This window comes from Notolepis coatsorum (genome assembly GCF_963971535.1).
Source record: "Notolepis coatsorum genome assembly, chromosome: 13".
Lineage (NCBI taxonomy): Eukaryota > Metazoa > Chordata > Actinopteri > Aulopiformes > Paralepididae > Notolepis > Notolepis coatsorum.
This window is the reverse complement of record NC_140177.1, coordinates 6,448,087-6,468,086: the sequence shown is the minus strand read 5'-3', so window position 1 is coordinate 6,468,086 and position 20,000 is coordinate 6,448,087. Positions and strand designations below refer to the sequence as shown.

The 20,000-nt window shown below is 43.0% G+C and overlaps 1 protein-coding gene across 1 annotated transcript in view; it reads left to right on the top strand.

Annotated features, from left to right (window-relative positions):
- calcr (calcitonin receptor) overlaps positions 1-20,000 on the top strand; it is a 133,600-nt gene that overhangs the window by 105,631 nt on the left and 7,969 nt on the right. The window contains 3 exon segments of the mRNA XM_084327487.1: positions 2,656-2,722; positions 6,766-6,984; positions 16,099-16,140. Of these exon segments, the coding sequence (XP_084183613.1) occupies positions 2,656-2,722; positions 6,766-6,984; positions 16,099-16,140 (328 nt within the window).

Sequence of the window (20,000 nt, the reverse complement as noted above, 5' to 3'; positions counted from 1 at the left end):
AGGAAGTGGACTTTCTTTGGAATTCAAACGCCGAGAAACGTTTTTGCCGTGTGAACAGGGTCGTACCTTCCGACCTACTGACCAGCCAATGAGAATGGATGCTCTCCCACCGGCACGCAGCCAGCCGCTTCTGTTCAGATGTTGACTTGATTGAATTGATTGAATTGATCCCGACCGTGTGTGTGTGGGGGGGTGGGGGGGGGGGGTGCATGTGTGTGTGTGTGTGTGTGTGTGTGTCTGTGTGTGTGTGTGTGTGTGTGATCCCACCAGAAGCTGTCGTGACGTTTTGTAACCGCGATTAGAGTGAAACCAATGAATCCCGACATCCCTGATTGATACCAACACCAGTTACTCAGGAAGTGTAATTAGTCAGTTATTACCGATTACTCCTTTAGAAAGTCAATCAAAATGACTTTACTGATGACTTTGTATCAAAGTAATTAGTCACGTTACTAGTTACGTTACTTGTTACGTTACCGCGTCTCATTATCAGCCTTCCTTTTCCTCTTTTCCAGGGTTGTGCTCGATCCACTATGAATTCAGGAAGTGGGCCTTTCTTAAAATGTTCCAGTATTGAAACTGGTTTTGTTCCAATAAGGTTGCCATGTCCAAACTATTAAGCAACAACAGAGTGAATGGCAGTTTCTTTTCACATTTTGAATGAATCGAAAGGAAAGTGAATTGAGGTAGAACCCTGTTGTCGCACTAAGGGCCTATAGTACTAAAGGGAGGGAACCATCCAGAGCTTTAGCGCTTTCAGGCGTACCATTTCTCACGGTGTTTTCAGTGTTTAAACTGAACGGAAATAGTCAAAACATTGGTTCAGAATGTTCTAATGTAATCGCAGACTCGTGATTACCTGACAAGGATTGTTTTGAACAGTCGCAGTTTTATTTTTTAATTTTTTTTCCGCGAGTGAATTAATCGTCTGCCCATTGGAACGCACTCATCAGCGCCGGTCTCTAAGCGAATAACGCTGTACCTGAAATAAAATGTGAAAATGATTTCCACTTGTTATTTCTTTTCATAATTTTGCTGCTATAGAATTGCTAGTTTTTGAACGTCATGCGTAGCTGCATGGCGGTCAATACATCCTGTATCCTGTATAAATAAATATTATAATAATAAATAAATACTGTAGTCTTTTACTATCATGCACTTTGCTACTATATTACTACCTACTATGCTAATATGTCTACTACCATGCACTCAAGACTATAGCACTCAAGTTCGACACTGTTTGATGAACAGTGTTGCTGACCCTTAGCTGCCAGAGTTGTAGGTACCTTTCCTGCTGAACTTTGGATAAAAGTCGTTTTGGATAAAAGCGTTCAGCTAAATGACTCCGGCAGAGACACTGGTATCGAATCCGGCTGTCAGCGTTGCCTCCGGCTTGGTCGGTCGTCATACAGACACAATTGGCAGTGTCAGCGGGTGGGAAGCCGGTGGGTGGTATTCTGGTCGTTGTAAACAGCGACTCCTACAGGTCGGTCAGGGCGCCTGCACAGCGAGGGAGGGAACTGGTGAAGGTAGTGTGATCCTGCCACGTGTTACACTTCACCAATGAGAGTCCTCGCTGTCAGGTGAAAAGAGGCTGCTGGCTGTCTCCTATGTATCGGAGGAAGCATGTGATAGACTTCAGGGCTCCCTAGACCGACCGGTGGGGGGCACATGCGCGCAACACACCAGGAAGGGGAGGGGGGAATTGGCATAACGACTAAATTGGGATGGGAGAAAAATACAGGAAAAATAGGAGGAGAAAAAGTAGATAAAAAAAAAATAAGACGAATGGGAAGACGAATAATGTTCTAGAGATGATGTTTATACCTGAACAGCGTAAAGAACACTCCAAGATGACTTGCACTTGAAAGGCATAGAAAAACGGCGGTGCAGTGGTTCACCGTTGCCTCACAGCAAGAAGGTCCTGGGTTCAAGCCCCAGCAGGGGGCCTTTCTGTGTGGAGTTTGCATGTTCTCTCCCAGTGTTTGCGTGGGTTTCCTCCAGGTACCTCGGTTTCCTCCCACGCCAAAAGATAAGTTAGGTTTCCTGCCGTTGCTCTTGAGCAAGAGAGAGAGAGAGAGAGAGAGAGAGATTGTCATGTGCACAGTTAAACAGACGGTTTGCCGTACAATGAAAATCTTACTTTGCTAGTCCACCCTTCACACAAAATCACACGATACTTAACTAAAAAAATTACAATTTAAATACAAGCAAGTGCTAAAAAATAAGGTGAAAATAGAGAGAGAGAGAGAGAGAGAGAGAGAGAGAGAGAGAGAGAGAGAGAGAACCACATACTGTAGGGGGGGGTGAACTGCATGCTGGGAGGGGATGGACCACACGGGTGGAGACATGTGGGACAAACGTTCTCTGGCACTGATTTCAGGAACGCTGCCATGTGGAGCCGGTTTGCATTAAAAGAACAAACTGCTGTTGGTTTGGTGACAAACATCGAGTCAACGGAACGAGAAGAAGAGACGAAACATCCATCTGTTTGACCAAGAATAGAAATGAGAGAGAGAGAGAGAGAGAGAGAGAGAGAGAGAGAGAGAGAGAGAGAGAGAGAGAGAGAGAGAGAGAGAGAGAGAGAGAGAGAGAGAGAGAGAGAGAGAGAGAGAGAGAGAGAGAGAGAACTGACTGTCTCTTCTTTTCCTGCAGCTGCTGGATGAGCGTGGAGACACACCTCCTCTACGCGGTCCACGGCCCCATCATGGCAGCACTGCTCGTAAGTCTGTTGTTCACCCTCTTCATAGTAATAGGGAGGTGTAGTGGTTACTTCCTGGTCTATAGGGAGGTTACTGACTGGTCTATAGGGAGGTGTAGTGGTTACTGACTGGTCTATAGGGAGGTGTAGTGGTTACTTCCTGGTCTATAGGGAGGTGTAGTGGTTACTTCCTGGTCTATAGGGAGGTGTAGTGGTTACTTCCTGGTCTATAGGGAGGTGTAGTGGTTACTTCCTGGTCTATAGGGAGGTGTAGTGGTTACTTCCTGGTCTATAGGGAGGTGTAGTGGTTACTTCCTGGTCTATAGGGAGGTGTAGTGGTTACTTCCTGGTCTATAGGGAGGTGTAGTGGTTACTTCCTGGTCCATAGGGAGGTGTAGTGGTTACTTCCTGGTCTATAGGGAGGTGTAGTGGTTACTTCCTGGTCCATAGGGAGGTGTAGTGGTTACTTCCTGGTCTATAGGGAGGTGTAGTGGTTACTTCCTGGTCTATAGGGAGGTGTAGTGTGGTTACTTCCTGGTCTATAGGGAGGTGTAGTGGTTACTTCCTGGTCTATAGGGAGCTGTAGTGGTTACTTCCTGGTCTATAGGGAGCTGTAGTGGTTACTTCCTGGTCTATAGGGAGGTGTAGGGGTTACTTCCTGGTCTATAGGGAGGTGTAGTGGTTACTTCCTGGTCTATAGGGAGGTGTAGTGGTTACTTCCTGGTCCATAGGGAGGTGTAGTGGTTACTTCCTGGTCTATATGGAGGTGTAGTGGTTACTTCCTGGTCTATAGGGAGGTGTAGTGGTTACTTCCTGGTCTATAGGGAGGTGTAGTGGTTACTTCCTGGTCTATAGGGAGGTGTAGTGGTTACTTCCTGGTCTATAGGGAGGTGTAGTGGTTACTTCCTGGTCTATAGGGAGGTGTAGTGGTTACTTCCTGGTCTATAGGGAGGTGTAGTGGTTACTTCCTGGTCTATAGGGAGGTGTAGTGGTTACTTCCTGGTCTATAGGGAGGTGTAGTGTGGTTACTTCCTGGTCTATAGGGAGGTGTAGTGGTTACTTCCTGGTCTATAGGGAGGTGTAGTGGTTACTTCCTGGTCTATAGGGAGGTGTAGTGGTTACTTCCTGGTATATAGGGAGGTGTAGTGGTTACTTCCCGGTCTATAGGGAGGTGTAGTGTGGTTACTTCCTGGTATATAGGGAGGTGTAGTCGTTACTTCCTGGTCTATAGGGAGGTGTAGTGGTTACTTCCTGGTTCATAGGGAGGTGTGGTGTGGTTACTTCCTGGTCTATAGGGAGGTGTAGTGGTTACTTCCTGGTCTATAGGGAGGTGTAGTGGTTACTTCCTGGTCTATAGGGAGGTGTAGTGGTTACTTCCTGGTCTATAGGGAGGTGTAGTGTGGTTACTTCCTGGTCTATAGGGAGGTGTAGTGGTTACTTCCTGGTCTATAGGGAGGTGTAGTGTGGTTACTTCCTGGTCTATAGGGAGGTGTAGTGGTTACTTCCTGGTCTATAGGGAGGTGTAGTGGTTACTTCCTGGTCTATAGGGAGGTGTAGTGGTTACTTCCTGGTCTATAGGGAGGTGTAGTGGTTACTTCCTGGTCTATAGGGAGGTGTAGTGGTTACTTCCTGGTCTATAGGGAGGTGTAGTGGTTACTTCCTGGTCCATAGGGAGGTGTAGTGGTTACTTCCTGGTCTATAGGGAGGTGTAGTGGTTACTTCCTGGTCTATAGGGAGGTGTAGTGGTTACTTCCTGGTCTATAGGGAGGTGTAGTGTGGTTACTTCCTGGTCTATAGGGAGGTGTAGTGGTTACTTCCTGGTCTATAGGGAGGTGTAGTGTGGTTACTTCCTGGTCTATAGGGAGGTGTAGTGGTTACTTCCTGGTCTATAGGGAGGTGTAGTGGTTACTTCCTGGTCTATAGGGAGGTGTAGTGGTTACTTCCTGGTCTATAGGGAGGTGTAGTGGTTACTTCCTGGTCTATAGGGAGGTGTAGTGGTTACTTCCTGGTCTATAGGGAGGTGTAGTGGTTACTTCCTGGTCCATAGGGAGGTGTAGTGGTTACTTCCTGGTCTATAGGGAGGTGTAGTGGTTACTTCCTGGTCTATAGGGAGGTGTAGTGGTTACTTCCTGGTCTATAGGGAAGTGTAGTGTGGTTACTTCCTGGTCTATAGGGAGGTGTAGTGTGGTTACGTCCTGGTCTATAGGGAGGTGTAGTGGTTACTTCCTGGTATATAGGGAAGTGTAGTGTTGTTACTTCCTGGTCTATAGGGATGTGTAGTGGTTACATCCTGGTCTATAGGGAGGTGTAGTGGTTACTTCCTGGTCTATAGGGAGGTGTAGTGATTACCATAGATATATATAGTGATTACATCCTGGTCTATAGGGAGGTGTAGTGGTTACTTCCTGGTCTATAGGGAGGTGTAGTGATTACCATAGATATATATAGTGATTACATTCTGGTCTATAGGGAGGTGTAGTGGTTACTTCCTGGTCTATAGGGAGGTGTAGTGGTTACTTCATTGCTGTTTTTATCGCATTCCACCCTCTGTCCAACGCAATGTATTTCCCCATTGCCCATTTCTAAATTGTCTCGTTTAAAACAAATACAGCGTTACAATTTGCACGGTGTACCTTTCTGTGCGTATTCATCCACAATCTATAGCGCAACATGAAAATATTCTCAATTAATGATAAGAAAAAAATCGTCGAATTTTATTTCAACCAAAAATGCTTAAACAATAATGTTAGTGATAGAAGGGAACCAATTGTGTGCAAAAATGGAAAGCTTTTCAATTTCCATGCGGCAGAATTGTTACAATAGCCCAAAATCCATTTTCCCAATGATGAATCCCTATACGGGTGGACCTTGCGGGCGGTCCAAAGCGACGTCAGACTACACCTCCCTATTAGGTGGGAGTACTGATCCCGAGTCAGTTGTTCGTTTTGAATAGAGTGTGGTTCAGAGGTAGAAGAGAGAGAGAGAGAGAGAGAGAGAGAGAGAGAGAGAGAGAGAGAGAGGAGAGAGAGAGAGAGAGAGAGAGAGAGAGAGAACCACATAATGTAGAGAAGAGAGAGAGATAACCACATACTGTAGAGAAGAGAAGAGAAGAGAGAACCACATAATGTAGAGAAGAGAAGAGAGAGAGAGAGAGAGAGAGAGAGAGAGAGAGAGAGAGAGAGAGAGAGAGAGAGAGAGAGCGAGAGAGACAGAGCATCGACAGAAAAGAGTAGTGCGGATGCATACAGTGAGGCGTAAAACATCTTGGCGGGAGAACTTGCAGCCGGCTCTTGACGTTACGTGACATCAACACGCCGCGCGCCACATTAGAGAGAGCTCTTTCACAATAGATGAAACAGAGGACCGGGTGTTTGTTTGAGAGACATAACCACATACGGTAGAGAAGAGAGGAGAGAGAGAGAGAACACATACTGTAGGGGGGTGAGTGAACTGCATGCTGGGAGGGGATGGACCACACGGGTGGAGACATGTGGGACAAACGTTCTCTGGCACTGATTTCAGGAATGCTGCCATGTGGAGCCGGTTTGCATTAAAAGAACAAACTGCTGTTGGTTTGGTGACAAACATCAAGTCAACGGAACGAGAAGAAGAGACGAAACATCCATCTGTTTGACCAAGAATAGAAATGAGATGGGAAGAAGGACTTTTCATGCATTCACTCATTAGAATAACTTTGATTGAGGTTTTTGTTGCCAGGTTGGAGGTTTTATGTGTGATGTATGCAGCGCAGGACAAGATATAAGGTTACAAAGGGTGCTCGATACTGCCACCTGGGAGGATGCGGCCGGTATTGCACTTTGGCATTCTCCGGATGATTCCCCGCGTTAACGCAGATGTCCGTGTGCCTGTAATGAATGGAAATATCGAATAAAAGAAATAACGATGAAAAAACCCGACTATCCTCGGGTCTGGCGCTGATTGAGCTCCGGTCCCCCGTTGAATGGTTTGGTTTCCCCGCGCTGGGAACCAGAGATGGGTTATACATGTGTGTTGTCATGAGTTCTGTTTGTTTATCAGTTTGTTGGTCTGTTGATTTGCTCCAGGTGAACCTGTTCTTTCTGCTCAACATCGTGCGCGTGCTGGTGACCAAGCTGCGCGACACCCACCGGGCGGAGTCCAACATGTACATGAAGGCCGTGCGCGCCACCCTGATCCTGGTGCCTCTGCTGGGCATCCAGTTCGTCATCTTCCCCTGGAGGCCGGAGAACCGGCTGGCCGGGGAGGTGTACGACTACGTGATGCACATCCTCATGCACTACCAGGTAGGAGACTACACTACCCAGCATGCACCTCCTCATGCACTACCAGGTAGAGACTACACTACCTCATCATGTACATCCTCATGCACTACCAGGTAGACACTACACTACCCAGCATGCACCTCCTCATGCACTACCAGGTACAGTAGAGACTACACTACCTCATCATGTACATCCTCATGCACTACCAGGTAGACACTACACTACCCAGCATGCACCTCCTCATGCACTACCAGGTAGAGACTACACTACCTCATCATGTACATCCTCATGCACTACCAGGTACAGTAGAGACTACACTACCTCATCATGTACATCCTCATGCACTACCAGGTAGACACTACACTACCCAGCATGCACCTCCTCATGCACTACCAGGTACAGTAGAGACTACACTACCTCATCATGTACATCCTCATGCACTACCAGGTAGACACTACACTACCCAGCATGCACATCCTCATGCACTACCAGGTACAGTAGAGACTACACTACCTCATCATGCACATCCTCATGCACTACCAGGTACAGTAGAGACTACACTACCTCATCATGCACATCCTCATGCACTACCAGGTAGAGACTACACTACCTCATCATGCACATCCTCATGCACTACCAGGTAGAGACTACACTACCTCATCATGCACCTCCTCATGCACTACCAGGTACAGTAGAGACTACACTACCTCATCATGTACATCCTCATGCACTACCAGGTAGACACTACACTACCCAGCATGCACCTCCTCATGCACTACCAGGTACAGTAGAGACTACACTACCTCATCATGTACATCCTCATGCACTACCAGGTAGAGACTACACTACCTCATGCACATCCTCATGCACTACCAGGTAGAGACTACACTACCTCATCATGTACATCCTCATGCACTACCAGGTACAGTAGAGACTACACTACCTCATCATGTACATCCTCATGCACTACCAGGTAGAGACTACACTACCTCATCATGTACATCCTCATGCACTACCAGGTACAGTAGAGACTACACTACCTCATCATGTACATCCTCATGCACTACCAGGTAGACACTACACTACCTCATGCACATCCTCATGCACTACCAGGTAGAGACTACACTACCTCATCATGTACATCCTCATGCACTACCAGGTACAGTAGAGACTACACTACCTCATCATGTACATCCTCATGCACTACCAGGTACAGTAGAGACTACACTACCTCATGCACATCCTCATGCACTACCAGGTACAGTAGAGACTACACTACCTCATACACATCCTCATGCACTACCAGGTAGGAGACTACCGTAAATCCTCAAATAGAGGAGGGACCTCCGATAAAGGAGGGGCCTCTCATAATGGCCGGGGGGTTTGATGCATTTAGACAAACACAGGCCGGTCTCTATTATAAGGTCGCAAAAAAAAGTATTTATTTTATTTTTCGTGCCGTGATATAGAATGAGATAAACTCTTGCCAATGGAAATCAAGTGCTGCCTCCCGCTACACTGACTACCGTACATTAACGTTTCCCTCTGGTTAGCTTTAGCGCTAGCCGCTAGCTAACGTTGTCATAATATCTAGATATGTGGTGTCGGCTGGATGACGTTGACTTCGTTTGCAAACGTTAACGTTCGCTATCTATATGGCGTTGGCAGGCGAGGCTGGCGTTGTCCAGTTGACACATTACAGATCATGATGCTATGATAACGTTAGTAGCTAAAGCTACTGCATGTCAACAACTCGATTCGACGGAGGGAGTCGAGAAGGTACCACACGCTAAACCGTCCCCGGACCCCACAACCTAGTATAGACAGTTCCAACTTCAGTGTGTGAATTACGTTAATCCCACAATTACTCAACTGCACTCAATATTTAAATACCAATGCTAGTCTAAATAAATGTAGACAGACAATGTACGTATAAAAAAAAATAAAAAAAAAAAAAACAAATAAAAAAAAAAATAATAATAATAATAATAATAATAATAATAATAATAATAATAATAATAATAATAATAATAATAATAATAATAATAATAATAATAATAATAATAATAATAATAATAATAATAATAATAATAATAATAATAATAATGCAATAAAAGTCTGAAAATGAAGGGATTATGTCCATGAGTGTCATTTTTAGAAATTAAGGCCTGCCTCTTATATAAGCCTCTCTCTAATAAAGGCCTGGTGCTCTTTGCAGCTGAGGTAAATACAAGACCCGTCTTATATTTGAGGATTTACGGTACCTCATGCACAGCCTCATGCACTACCAGGTAGGGCTGTTTCCCCGAAGCCTGTTTTTGGGATTCGAACTTCGTCAGGGTTTTTCGAACGGACGATTGAACCTTCGTTTTTCATTTAAATTTTTTTATTTAAATTTTTTTTTTTATTATTATTATTTTTTGTATATATAAATATCGTCAAACTAAATCCTCAATTTGAATAAAGTGATTAATCTGATTCAATTAGTATATATTTTTTTTATTAAATCAACTTTCTTTAATGAACGTAACTCATCAGTTTTTAATACTATAATATTAGTGTAGCCTAATCTTTATCTGCAACTGTGAAGAAAAACCCCATTGGTTTAAACAGAATGAATAGACACATAAAAAAAAATATTAACATTTTTTTTTATTTAAAAGTGTATTAAAAATAAAAATTTGAATGTTGATTTAGAATTCGAATGCCAACGTAATGAACGAAGGTCCGAACGTTCCAACGTTTGGGCTCAGCCCTACCACCAGGTAGGAGACCCGCCTGGCCGGGGAGGTGCAGGGGTGTAAAGTACTTGAGTAATTGTACTTCGTCACAATACTTAAGTACTGTTTTAGGGGATTTGTACTTTACTCAAGTATTATTAGGTTTCTATACTTGTACTTTTACTCAATTACATTTCAGAGAAAAAAAACATACTTTTTACTCCTTACATTTAAAATGCAGACGTACAAAGTACAAAATACAAATCTCGCAGGTCCAACTATTTTAATTAGTATATTTGTCTCTCTGGCCAAACTAACGTTAACGTTAATAATCCTGTGGCCGCCTTTTATTTAAAAACAAGCCGCCTTTATTTAAAAACAGGCCGCCTTTATTTAAAAACAGCCAATCAAAGCCCCATCAATGGAAAATGAACCCGCCCATACCCATGCTGATTGGTCCTTGTGCAAGACTGGAAGCGTGTACCGCTTCCGCAACGGATTCTATTTCCGGGGTTGCCCTGATTGGCCGCGGCGTGTCACGTGGCCGGCACGGCCAATCAGGGCAACCCCGGAAATAGAATCCGTTGCGGAAGCGGTACACGCAGACTGGAAAGCGGGGATCTTTGATTAAACACCTGCTATCAGAAGAATAGACAGTCAGAGTGACGAGCTACAGACGATGGCCACAAACGAGTGATAGTACGAGTGATGAAGAGGACGAAACGGAACATTTCATTGCCCAGAAAAAAATATTTACTTTTACTTTTTAGTACTTAAGTACATTTAAAAGTAGAAACTTTTTGACTTTTACTCAAGTGTGTTTTTAGCCAGATACTCTGACTTTTACTAGAGTACGATTTTGAGACGGTACCCATACTTTCACTTAAGTATAATTTCTGGGTACTTTTTACACCACGACTACATCATGCACACCCTCATGCCAGATAGACGTTCTTATGTAAAGGGTCACTTCTAGGGCTGTCAAAATTAATGCTTTAACTTTGGAGATTAATTTAAATTATTTAAAGCATTAAAATAAATGTATCTAGATTAATCTATGGAGTGAAAAATCTTCAATTTTAGCGCCGCGGATATAAGAAAGAGTTCTATCTGAGTCAATGTTGATGGTTTTGTTGAACATTTGTATTTCACAGGAAAGAAACTATTCAAAGAAAGCTATTAAAATAGTCTTTGAATCTAAATATACTTTCTTTGTGTTGATTTTACATTAATTCCATGATTTTACTCAAGTAAATATCTGTTACAAGCTTCGGTCTTAAATAGAAAAATGTTATTTTTAATCTAGATTAATCTAGATTAATTACAGAAAATTGTGAGATTAATTAGTTAAATTTGACAGCACTATTACTAGAACTTATTATGTAAGTGCACATACCAGTAAGCTTAGAAGCCAGAGCCATTTATTACCAGAGTTTGGCCAGGTTGCATAGTGTTGACGCCATGTTGTGGCCTTATCGTAGTGAGTCACCGATACTCCAGAACAGGTTTTGCAGCCTTGCCGTCTAAACCGTGGTAATAAATGTCTCTGGCTGACCCTGTCGTCCGCTGTCAGCGCTACCATTTCCCCCACGTGTCAGGCTCATCTACTTCCATTCATTTTGGGGACCTAGTCTAAATATTATACGTCTCTGAAGTATAAACAAACTACTGCTGCGTAGACTTCAACAAAACAGATGATTCTGAGTCAAAGGTACACGCTTGTTTTGGCATTTGATGTGTCTTTACAGATGTATTACCGTTGGAAAAATAAAAGTGGATCTGGTTAGTTTGTCGTAGGTTTGAGTGTGCTGTGTATCTTTGCCTTGCGTGGGATGTTTGAGGGGTGGTTACCATGGTTACCTGCTGCCTTGCTGGAGGAAAGGTTCTAAACATTCTGTGAGAAGTTGACAGCTGGTCAAAATACACCTCAAGTGAGAAATAGTTCCTTTACTGATCAATTGAAAATGGCCACATTAGCTAAATAATTTAATAAAAGTACCTTTGACATAGAAAGATATATTATACAGAATAATATTGCTATATAGTTTTGTTTATACTTCAGAGGTAGCCTACGATATTTACACTAGGTCCCTATAATGAATGGAAGTGAATGAGGAGCCTGTCACGTGGGAGGACTGGTGGTGTTGACAGGAGAACCTGTACAAGTCATGAGAACATTATAGAACAAACTGTTCTGTATGAGCCATGAGAACATTAGAGAACAAACAGTTCTGTACGACCCATGAGAACATTATAGAACAAACCGTTCTGTACGAACCATGAGAACATTATAGAACAAACCGTTCTGTACGACCCATGAGAACATTATAGAACAAACAGTTCTGTATGAACTATGAGAACATTATAGAACAAACAGTTCTGTACAAGTCATGAGAACATTATAGAACAAACAGTTCTGTATGAACTATGAGAACATTATAGAACAAACAGTTCTGTATGAGCCATGAGAACATTATATAACAAACTGTTCTGTATGAGCCATGAGAACATTATATAACAAACTGTTCTGTATGAGCCATGAGAACATTATAGAACAAACCGTTCTGTATGAGCCATGAGAACATTATAGAACAAACAGTTCTGTACGAGCCATGAGAACATTATAGAACAAACAGTTCTGTATGAGCCATGAGAACATTATAGAACAAACTGTTCTGTATGAGCCATGAGAACATTATAGAACAAACCGTTCTGTACGACCCATGAGAACATTATAGAACAAACAGTTCTGTACGACCCATGAGAACATTATAGAACAAACAGTTCTGTATGAGCCATGAGAACATTATAGAACAAACAGTTCTGTACGAGCCATGAGAACATTATAGAACAAACAGTTCTGTATGAGCCATGAGAACATTATAGAACAAACTGTTCTGTATGAGCCATGAGAACATTATAGAACAAACCGTTCTGTACGACCCATGAGAACATTATAGAACAAACAGTTCTGTACGACCCATGAGAACATTATAGAACAAACAGTTCTGTATGAGCCATGAGAACATTATAGAACAAACTGTTCTGTATGAGCCATGAGAACATTATAGAACAAACCGTTCTGTACGACCCATGAGAACATTATAGAACAAACAGTTCTGTACGACCCATGAGAACATTATAGAACAAACAGTTCTGTATGAGCCATGAGAACATTATAGAACAAACAGTTCTGTATGAACTATGAGCCATGAGAACATTATAGAACAAACAGTTCTGTACGAACCATGAGAACATTATAGAACAAACAGTTCTGTACAAGTCATGAGAACATTATAGAACAAACAGTTCTGTACGAACCATGAGAACCAGGGGCGGAGCTAGGGGGTGGCTACCTGGGCTCAAGCCCCGGATGTATTCTGAAAAGCCCCGAATCTATTTAAAAAAAAATAAAAAAAAAATAAAAAAATGTTTTTTTTTTTTTTTTTTTTTTTTTTACAATTCATCATTGTTACATGAAAATATGTTTGCACCAGATTTAGCAGAAGCTAATTTCCATCTGTGGTCTATCCAGCTGCTAACTGTATTTGAGTGAGTTAAGTCTTGGTGTTATGGTAGACTCAGACCTAAGCTTTAAATCACAATCAACAAGTTGACAAAAGCATAATTCTTCCACCTTAGAAACATAGCTAAAGTACGGCCATTTATAAATCAAAAGGACGCTGAAAACCAGATCCATGCCTTTATCTCAAGCCAACTCGACTACTGTAATGCACTCCTTACCGGCCTCCCGAAAAAATACGATGATAACTATTTTATTGCAATGCACTATTGCATTATTTTATTCTATTTGACTAACTATTTTATTGCACTGCACTATTTTACTTTGTATCAGTGAATCATAGACGCCTGGCCATAAGAGCATTCGGAGCATCTCTGCTCTCCCACTATTGAACTTGGGGGAGCAAAGGTATGATCTTGCTCCACCACTTTTTGATTATATGAAAAATATGATATATCCCCCCCCAATATATAAATCTAACCATAACTATGTTATGGTTAACTGAGTTTTATAGTGAAAAGAGCAGCTTTATTGGTCAAGATTGAAGGCTCTATATTGCAGGAAATTGCACGTACAGGTTCATTAAATTCAAAAAAAATCTGTCGTGGAGGGGGTTGTGCCGGACCCCCTCCAAACCACCCCTTGCCTGCCCAAAAACTAAAAAAAAAAATACAAAAAAAAAAAAAAAAAAAAAAATAATATTAAAAACAAAAAAAAAAAAAAAAAAGGGGGGGGGGGCCATCTGGGCTAAGCCCCGGATCTCCTACAATCCTAAATCCGCCCCTGATGAGAACATTATAGAACAAACAGTTCTGTACGACCCATGAGAACATTATAGAACAAACCCTTCTGTACGACCCAGCTAACTATTCTGGGAGCGTAGCGGCTAGCTGCTTGAGTTCAGGTCCAGCAGGGAACAGAGGTAGAGGGGTAGTTTAGCTACTAATGCTTTATGAATAAAAAACACATGAATGTTGCAGTCTGCTGCAGCCAGGGACGCCCAGCCCACTAATTGGTAGAGTGTACAGTGGTTAGTTAGTAATAAAAGACATAGTGAGCTCTGTAAGCCGGTGGAAGCTGCATGCATGTAGAAGACGGCATCCCCATAATCACGCGCAGACCAAGTTGGACAAGTTGTGTTCTTGTCATTAAAAGAAAAGCACGATGTGTTCCTGAAAATAAAAGCCACGCTTTATCCTATAAGCTCCCCTGACCAAGTTGTCAATGTGCACTTTAAAAAAGTGAGCTCGTCATCACAAATACCCGAGTAATTGCACGAGAAGTCGAGGACACCCTACCATACGGATTAACCTCAGACGTTGAGAATGCTGAGCTCGTCAACCGACTTATCAGAATGAGATCTTTGTCTTCTGAGCGTGCAACCTCAAGTCGCAGAGTATAGCCCGTTTTCGAGCGCTAATTAAACCCATAGATATTTGTCTTTCAGTGTGGACTTGTGGAAGAATCTACAATCCTTGTCTGATCTCAAGACAATAGCCTACATCTCACACCTATAGGAGGGCCAATGACCCCACTTCACTTCCCACAAGCAAGTTGTCCTTCCGCGTTGCTCTGATTGGCCACTGACGTTTCTGGTCATGTGACATGTGCGCCAATCGCATGACGAGCAGTGTCTTAGCCCATTTCCGTGTCGAACAGCCTGCAAACGACCTAACGCCTAGCTTAGGCGACTCTTTCGCAGTTGGTTAAGGTTAGAGTTTGGAATCAGGGCTGGCGGTCTATCGCCCTGCTCTAAGACAAACTCTAACCTTAACCAACTTCGAAAGAGCGCCTAAGCTTAACCGTCCAAAGAACTTGCCGTCACACGATTGGGCGCACATGTCACATGACCAGAAACGTCAGTGGCCAATCAGATCGTGCAAAAGGACAACTTGCTTGCGGGAAGTATAGACGCTTCCCCCACGGCCCCCCCGCCCTGGACAGATTACAAGAGGCCTTGGGTCCCCTTAGCTCAGATTAGATTCAAATGTATTGTCATCATCACACAGCACAAGTGCAGTACAACGAAAGGAAGTTTGGCATCTAACCACAGTGCAAATAGTAATATACAATGTACAGGTGATTAAACTGGGTATACAATATATAAATGAGTGGGCTACTACTACTGAGTATAGTGCTAACCAGATGTGTGTGTGTACAGAGTTATGTACAGTGATACTCTGCAGATACTGTACAGTTATAAAGACACTATGGCACTAAGTCACACCGACCCACAGCGTAACTAGTAAGAGTAGGTAAGGGATACACAGTAAATTTCGCAGAGTAAATTTTACTCAAACTGAGTACATTTTACTCAAACTGAGTACAATTTTACTCAAACTGAGTACAATTTTACTCATTTTGAGTAAAATTTACTCATTTTGAGTAAAATTTACTCATTTTGAGTAAAATTTACTCATTTTGAGTAAAATTTACTCTGCGAAATGTACTGCGTATGTACAGATAGATATAGTATCTACAGATTTGTAAAAATGATTATATGCAGGTATGGACAGATGTGGATATATACCATATATGGTAAGAATACAGTATATAAAGCACTATTGTACATGCTATCATACAGAGTTATATGGGTTATATGCAGGTGTATAAGTAGGTATATAGAAGAATTACATGCAGGTATATTCAGACAGATATGGATATATATGTGATATAGGTGATACATGCTATGATACATGCTATGATACAGAATTATATGTGATTCTGGCCACAATGAGAGCACACTCCTCACAGCTGACCTCTCTTATTACTTTGACCCACATGTTTTCCTAATACATGCATGTTGATCATGAAGACCTGATTGAACCGGTTCCACCACAGACTCACTTGAAGGAGTCGTGTTTCACTGCCTGTCTCTGCTTGTCTTCTCAGGGTTTACTGGTGGCGACGATATTCTGCTTCTTTAACGGGGAGGTAAGCACTATTCAACAATATGCATTTATGTAAATGTAGAGAACCGCTTTTTATCCAAAGCGCTTGACAATTTATGACCTAATCATCCCTTCCTCTTAATTGGCTGACATCAATCCCTGTCTCCTGAGCCGTTCAGCCATTGTGTAGTGTGTGATGTGTGCCTGGTGCCAGTGTATGGTAGTCAGTGTGTATTGTGATGTGTGTCTGGTGCCAGTGTATGGTAGTCAGTGTGTATTGTGATGTGTGTCTGGTGCCAGTGTATGGTAGTCAGTGTGTAGTGCAGGGGTCAGCAAACTTTAGTATCAAAAGAGCCACTTTTCCCCGTCCCACAAAATAAAATGCTCAGGGAGCCGCACAACCTATTTACCCTTAAAATGAAGATAACACAGTGTATAACGCTTTATATATCCCCAAGCATACCCCACATTTAGCATAAAATGCCTGACAATTGCATACCCAAAGTAATTTGCGATTTATTATACTTTATACTTATAGCACACAGTTTGTTGCATTAATGGGATTATAAAGCAACAAAAAGAAAAATGTTGACTTTTTAATTGCTGTTTTTACCTGTTATAACAAAGGAAAACCTCAAACTCTTATGAAGAGGAGAAAAAATACTGGATGTGTAGACCTATTTTTTAATAAAACACAGAAGAGGAGACAAAACACTGGTGTCTGTAGACCGACTTTGAAATAAAACCCTGAACTATTCAGCTCTATTAGAGTCCTTCCCTTATTTGTGGAAAATCTATATAATTAAAAGTAAATGTTACGTTGTTCGCAAATTTCGCACCACATATCAGGCATACAGACAAGCCTTTTGTTGACTAAATATCTTAGTTGATGAAATATTTTTTCATTTCAGTGTCACAGTATGACATCAATCTCCAAAATAAGAGAAAAAGAAAAGTTAAAAATTGGGGGCCAGGGAGCCGCAGCTGATTGGCTAAAGAGCCGCATGCGGCCTCGAGGCCGCAGGTTGCCGACCCCTGGTGTAGTGTGATGTGTGTCTGGTGCCAGTGTATGGCAGCCATTGAGCCTGCATGTAGCCCAAGGTTGGGTGCTACCAGTGGTGGTGAAGGAGGCAATGTCCACCCTACATTGTGGGGAGCGCTTTGAATGTCTAGAAAAGCACTATATAAATGTAATGAATTATTATAATTATTATTATTATTATTATTATTATTATTATTATTATTATTATTATTATTATTATGCCTCACATTCACCCGTTCACTCACACATTCACGGCAGAGGCGACCGTGCAAGGTGCCAACCTGCTCATCGGGAGCAGTTAGGGGGTTAAGCGTCTCGCTCAAGGACACTTTGACGCGCTGCCGGGAATCCAACCAGGAACCTTCAGATTACCAGACGACCGCTCGACCTCCTGAGCCACTGTTACCCAACAAAATGAACAAACTTGATTCAACAAAAAGGATTCTCCACGTCGCAGTTCCAAGACTGAGAGCCGAACCCAAGTTGATTGTTTTTTCGACCAAAGAAAGCAGCAGGCCTGATGAACTAACGCCACGTTACAACCTGAACATGGAGCTTCCATTCTCTCCCAGGTGGAAATGACACACACCGATCCTACCATATTTCATGTACCAAATTTCCAACAATACGTCAGCTGCCACACCGGAGAAAATAGGACCCTAGACCTGCTTTATGCCAACATCAAGGAGGCATACAGCTCCTCACCACTACCACAGCTGGGCCGGTCGGACCACAACCTGGTTCGCCTCAATCCCTGTTATGTGCCTCTGGTCAGAAGACAGCCTGCGACCAAAATAACAGTGAGAAGGTGGTCGGAGGAGGCCAAAGAGGCACTGCAGGGCTGCTTTGAGGTCGCAGACTGGCAGGCACTCTGTGAGCCCCACGGAGAGGACATTGATGGGCTCACAGAGTGCATCACAGACTACATCAACTTTTGTGTGGACTCCAATGTTCCATCTAGGACTGTTACCTGCTACCCTAATAACAAGCCATGGGTCACTAAGGACATCAAAGCCCTACTGAACGAGGAGCAGAGGCCTTTCAACGCAGGTGTTACGTTGTCATTGATATTCTTTAAGCTCGATGTCGAGTCAATGCAACATAACAAAGGAGACGGCAGTCAAAGTAGTTTTATAAGAAATATTTAATGAAATAATTACCGTGAATGAAATGAAGAATAAACTAAAGTAACGACAGACAAGAACACATACTACACAGACAGGCTCAGCACCAGACAAAGGGGAAGACAGAATACTTATACATGAGGGGATGACGAGACAAGACACACCTGGGTTAATTGTAAGTGGGTACAGCTGGGGAAAGAACGATAGGGACTACAACACCAGGACAGAGAACTACAACTAGACCTGACGAATCACATTAGGAGCGCCTGATCAGGGCACAAACATAGACCCACACATAATACAGGGAGGAGGTCAAACGAGTTCAGGGGCTTCTGAGAATCAACCTCAGAGAGGGCAAAGAGAAATACAGGAGGAAGTTGGAAGGCCAGCTGGAGAACAATAACATCAAACAAGTGTGGACTGGAATGCAGACCATAACCGGCATTAAACCGGCGGGGGGAAGGGGAGTGGATGGAGATGTAGACCGGGCTAATGAGTTAAACCTGTTTTACAATAGGTTTGATACGGCGGCCCCAGCCAGTCTGCCATCAGGGGAGTCGATGTGGACATGGTTGAGGAGTACAAATACCTCGGTGTGCACATCGACAACAAACTGAACGGGTCAAAACACGCAGGGGCACTGTACAAGCAGGGCCAGAGCCGACTCTACTTCCTCAGAAGGCTGAGATCCTTCAATGTCTGTACAAGGACGTTGAGGATGTTCTATGAGTCGGTGGTGGCGGGCGCCTTCTTGTAAGCTGTGACCTGCTGGGGCAGCGGACTGAGAGCAGGGGACACAAACCGGCTGGATAAGCTGGTCAGGAAGGCCAGTAGCGTGGTTGGGGTGGAGCTGGACTCCCTAGCGAGGGTGGCAGAGAGGAGGAGCCTTGCTAAGTTCCATGCCATCAGGGAAAACCCCTCCCACCCACTATACACAGACTTGGCGGACAGGAGGAGCAGGTTCAGTGCTAGGCTCACACTACCTAAATGCAGCACTGAACGGCACAGGAAGTCCTTCATTCCAACAGCCATCTGACTATACAATGCATCACTGTGCCTCAATGCATCACTGAGCACAGAGTGACAGTTACCATCTTCCTGGACTCTTACTTTTGAAACAGCACTGTGCAATATTACACCTACTGTAGACTTCAGTATATTTTTACTGTATTTATTACTGTATATTTTATTCCATTTTTATTCTATTTTATTCTATTCTTATCTTAGGCAATTTGATTTGTTTTGTTAATCTTATTCGTGACCTGTTCTGTCTAAATGTTTAATGTTGAGCGGTTTGCAGTGTCAAATTTCCCTCGGGATGATAAAAGTATTTTTATACAACGGCATGCAAATTTCTCGATTCTGATTGGCCATTCACACGTCTTTATTGGCAACAATCCACGGTCCTGGGCTCAGGACCCGCCCACAACCAAATCACATAACCCTCCCCGGCTCACTCCGGGAGAAAACAGGATCGCGGACAACAAATGGTTATGTTGAAAGCACCATAACGACTAAATATGAAGCGATTCTGTCAAGGGGAATGTGTTAGTATTTTAAACAATGTTGGATGATGTAATTGATGGGTCTTGACTCAATCTAGAACAAAAGAAAAATCGCGGATTGATTGATAGATTAATTGATTGATTTAAATTTCTTCCTTCCTACTTTCTACTGACTGCAGCGTTCTCTCTCACTCCGACGCTGGCGTACCCACAAACACACACACACACATAC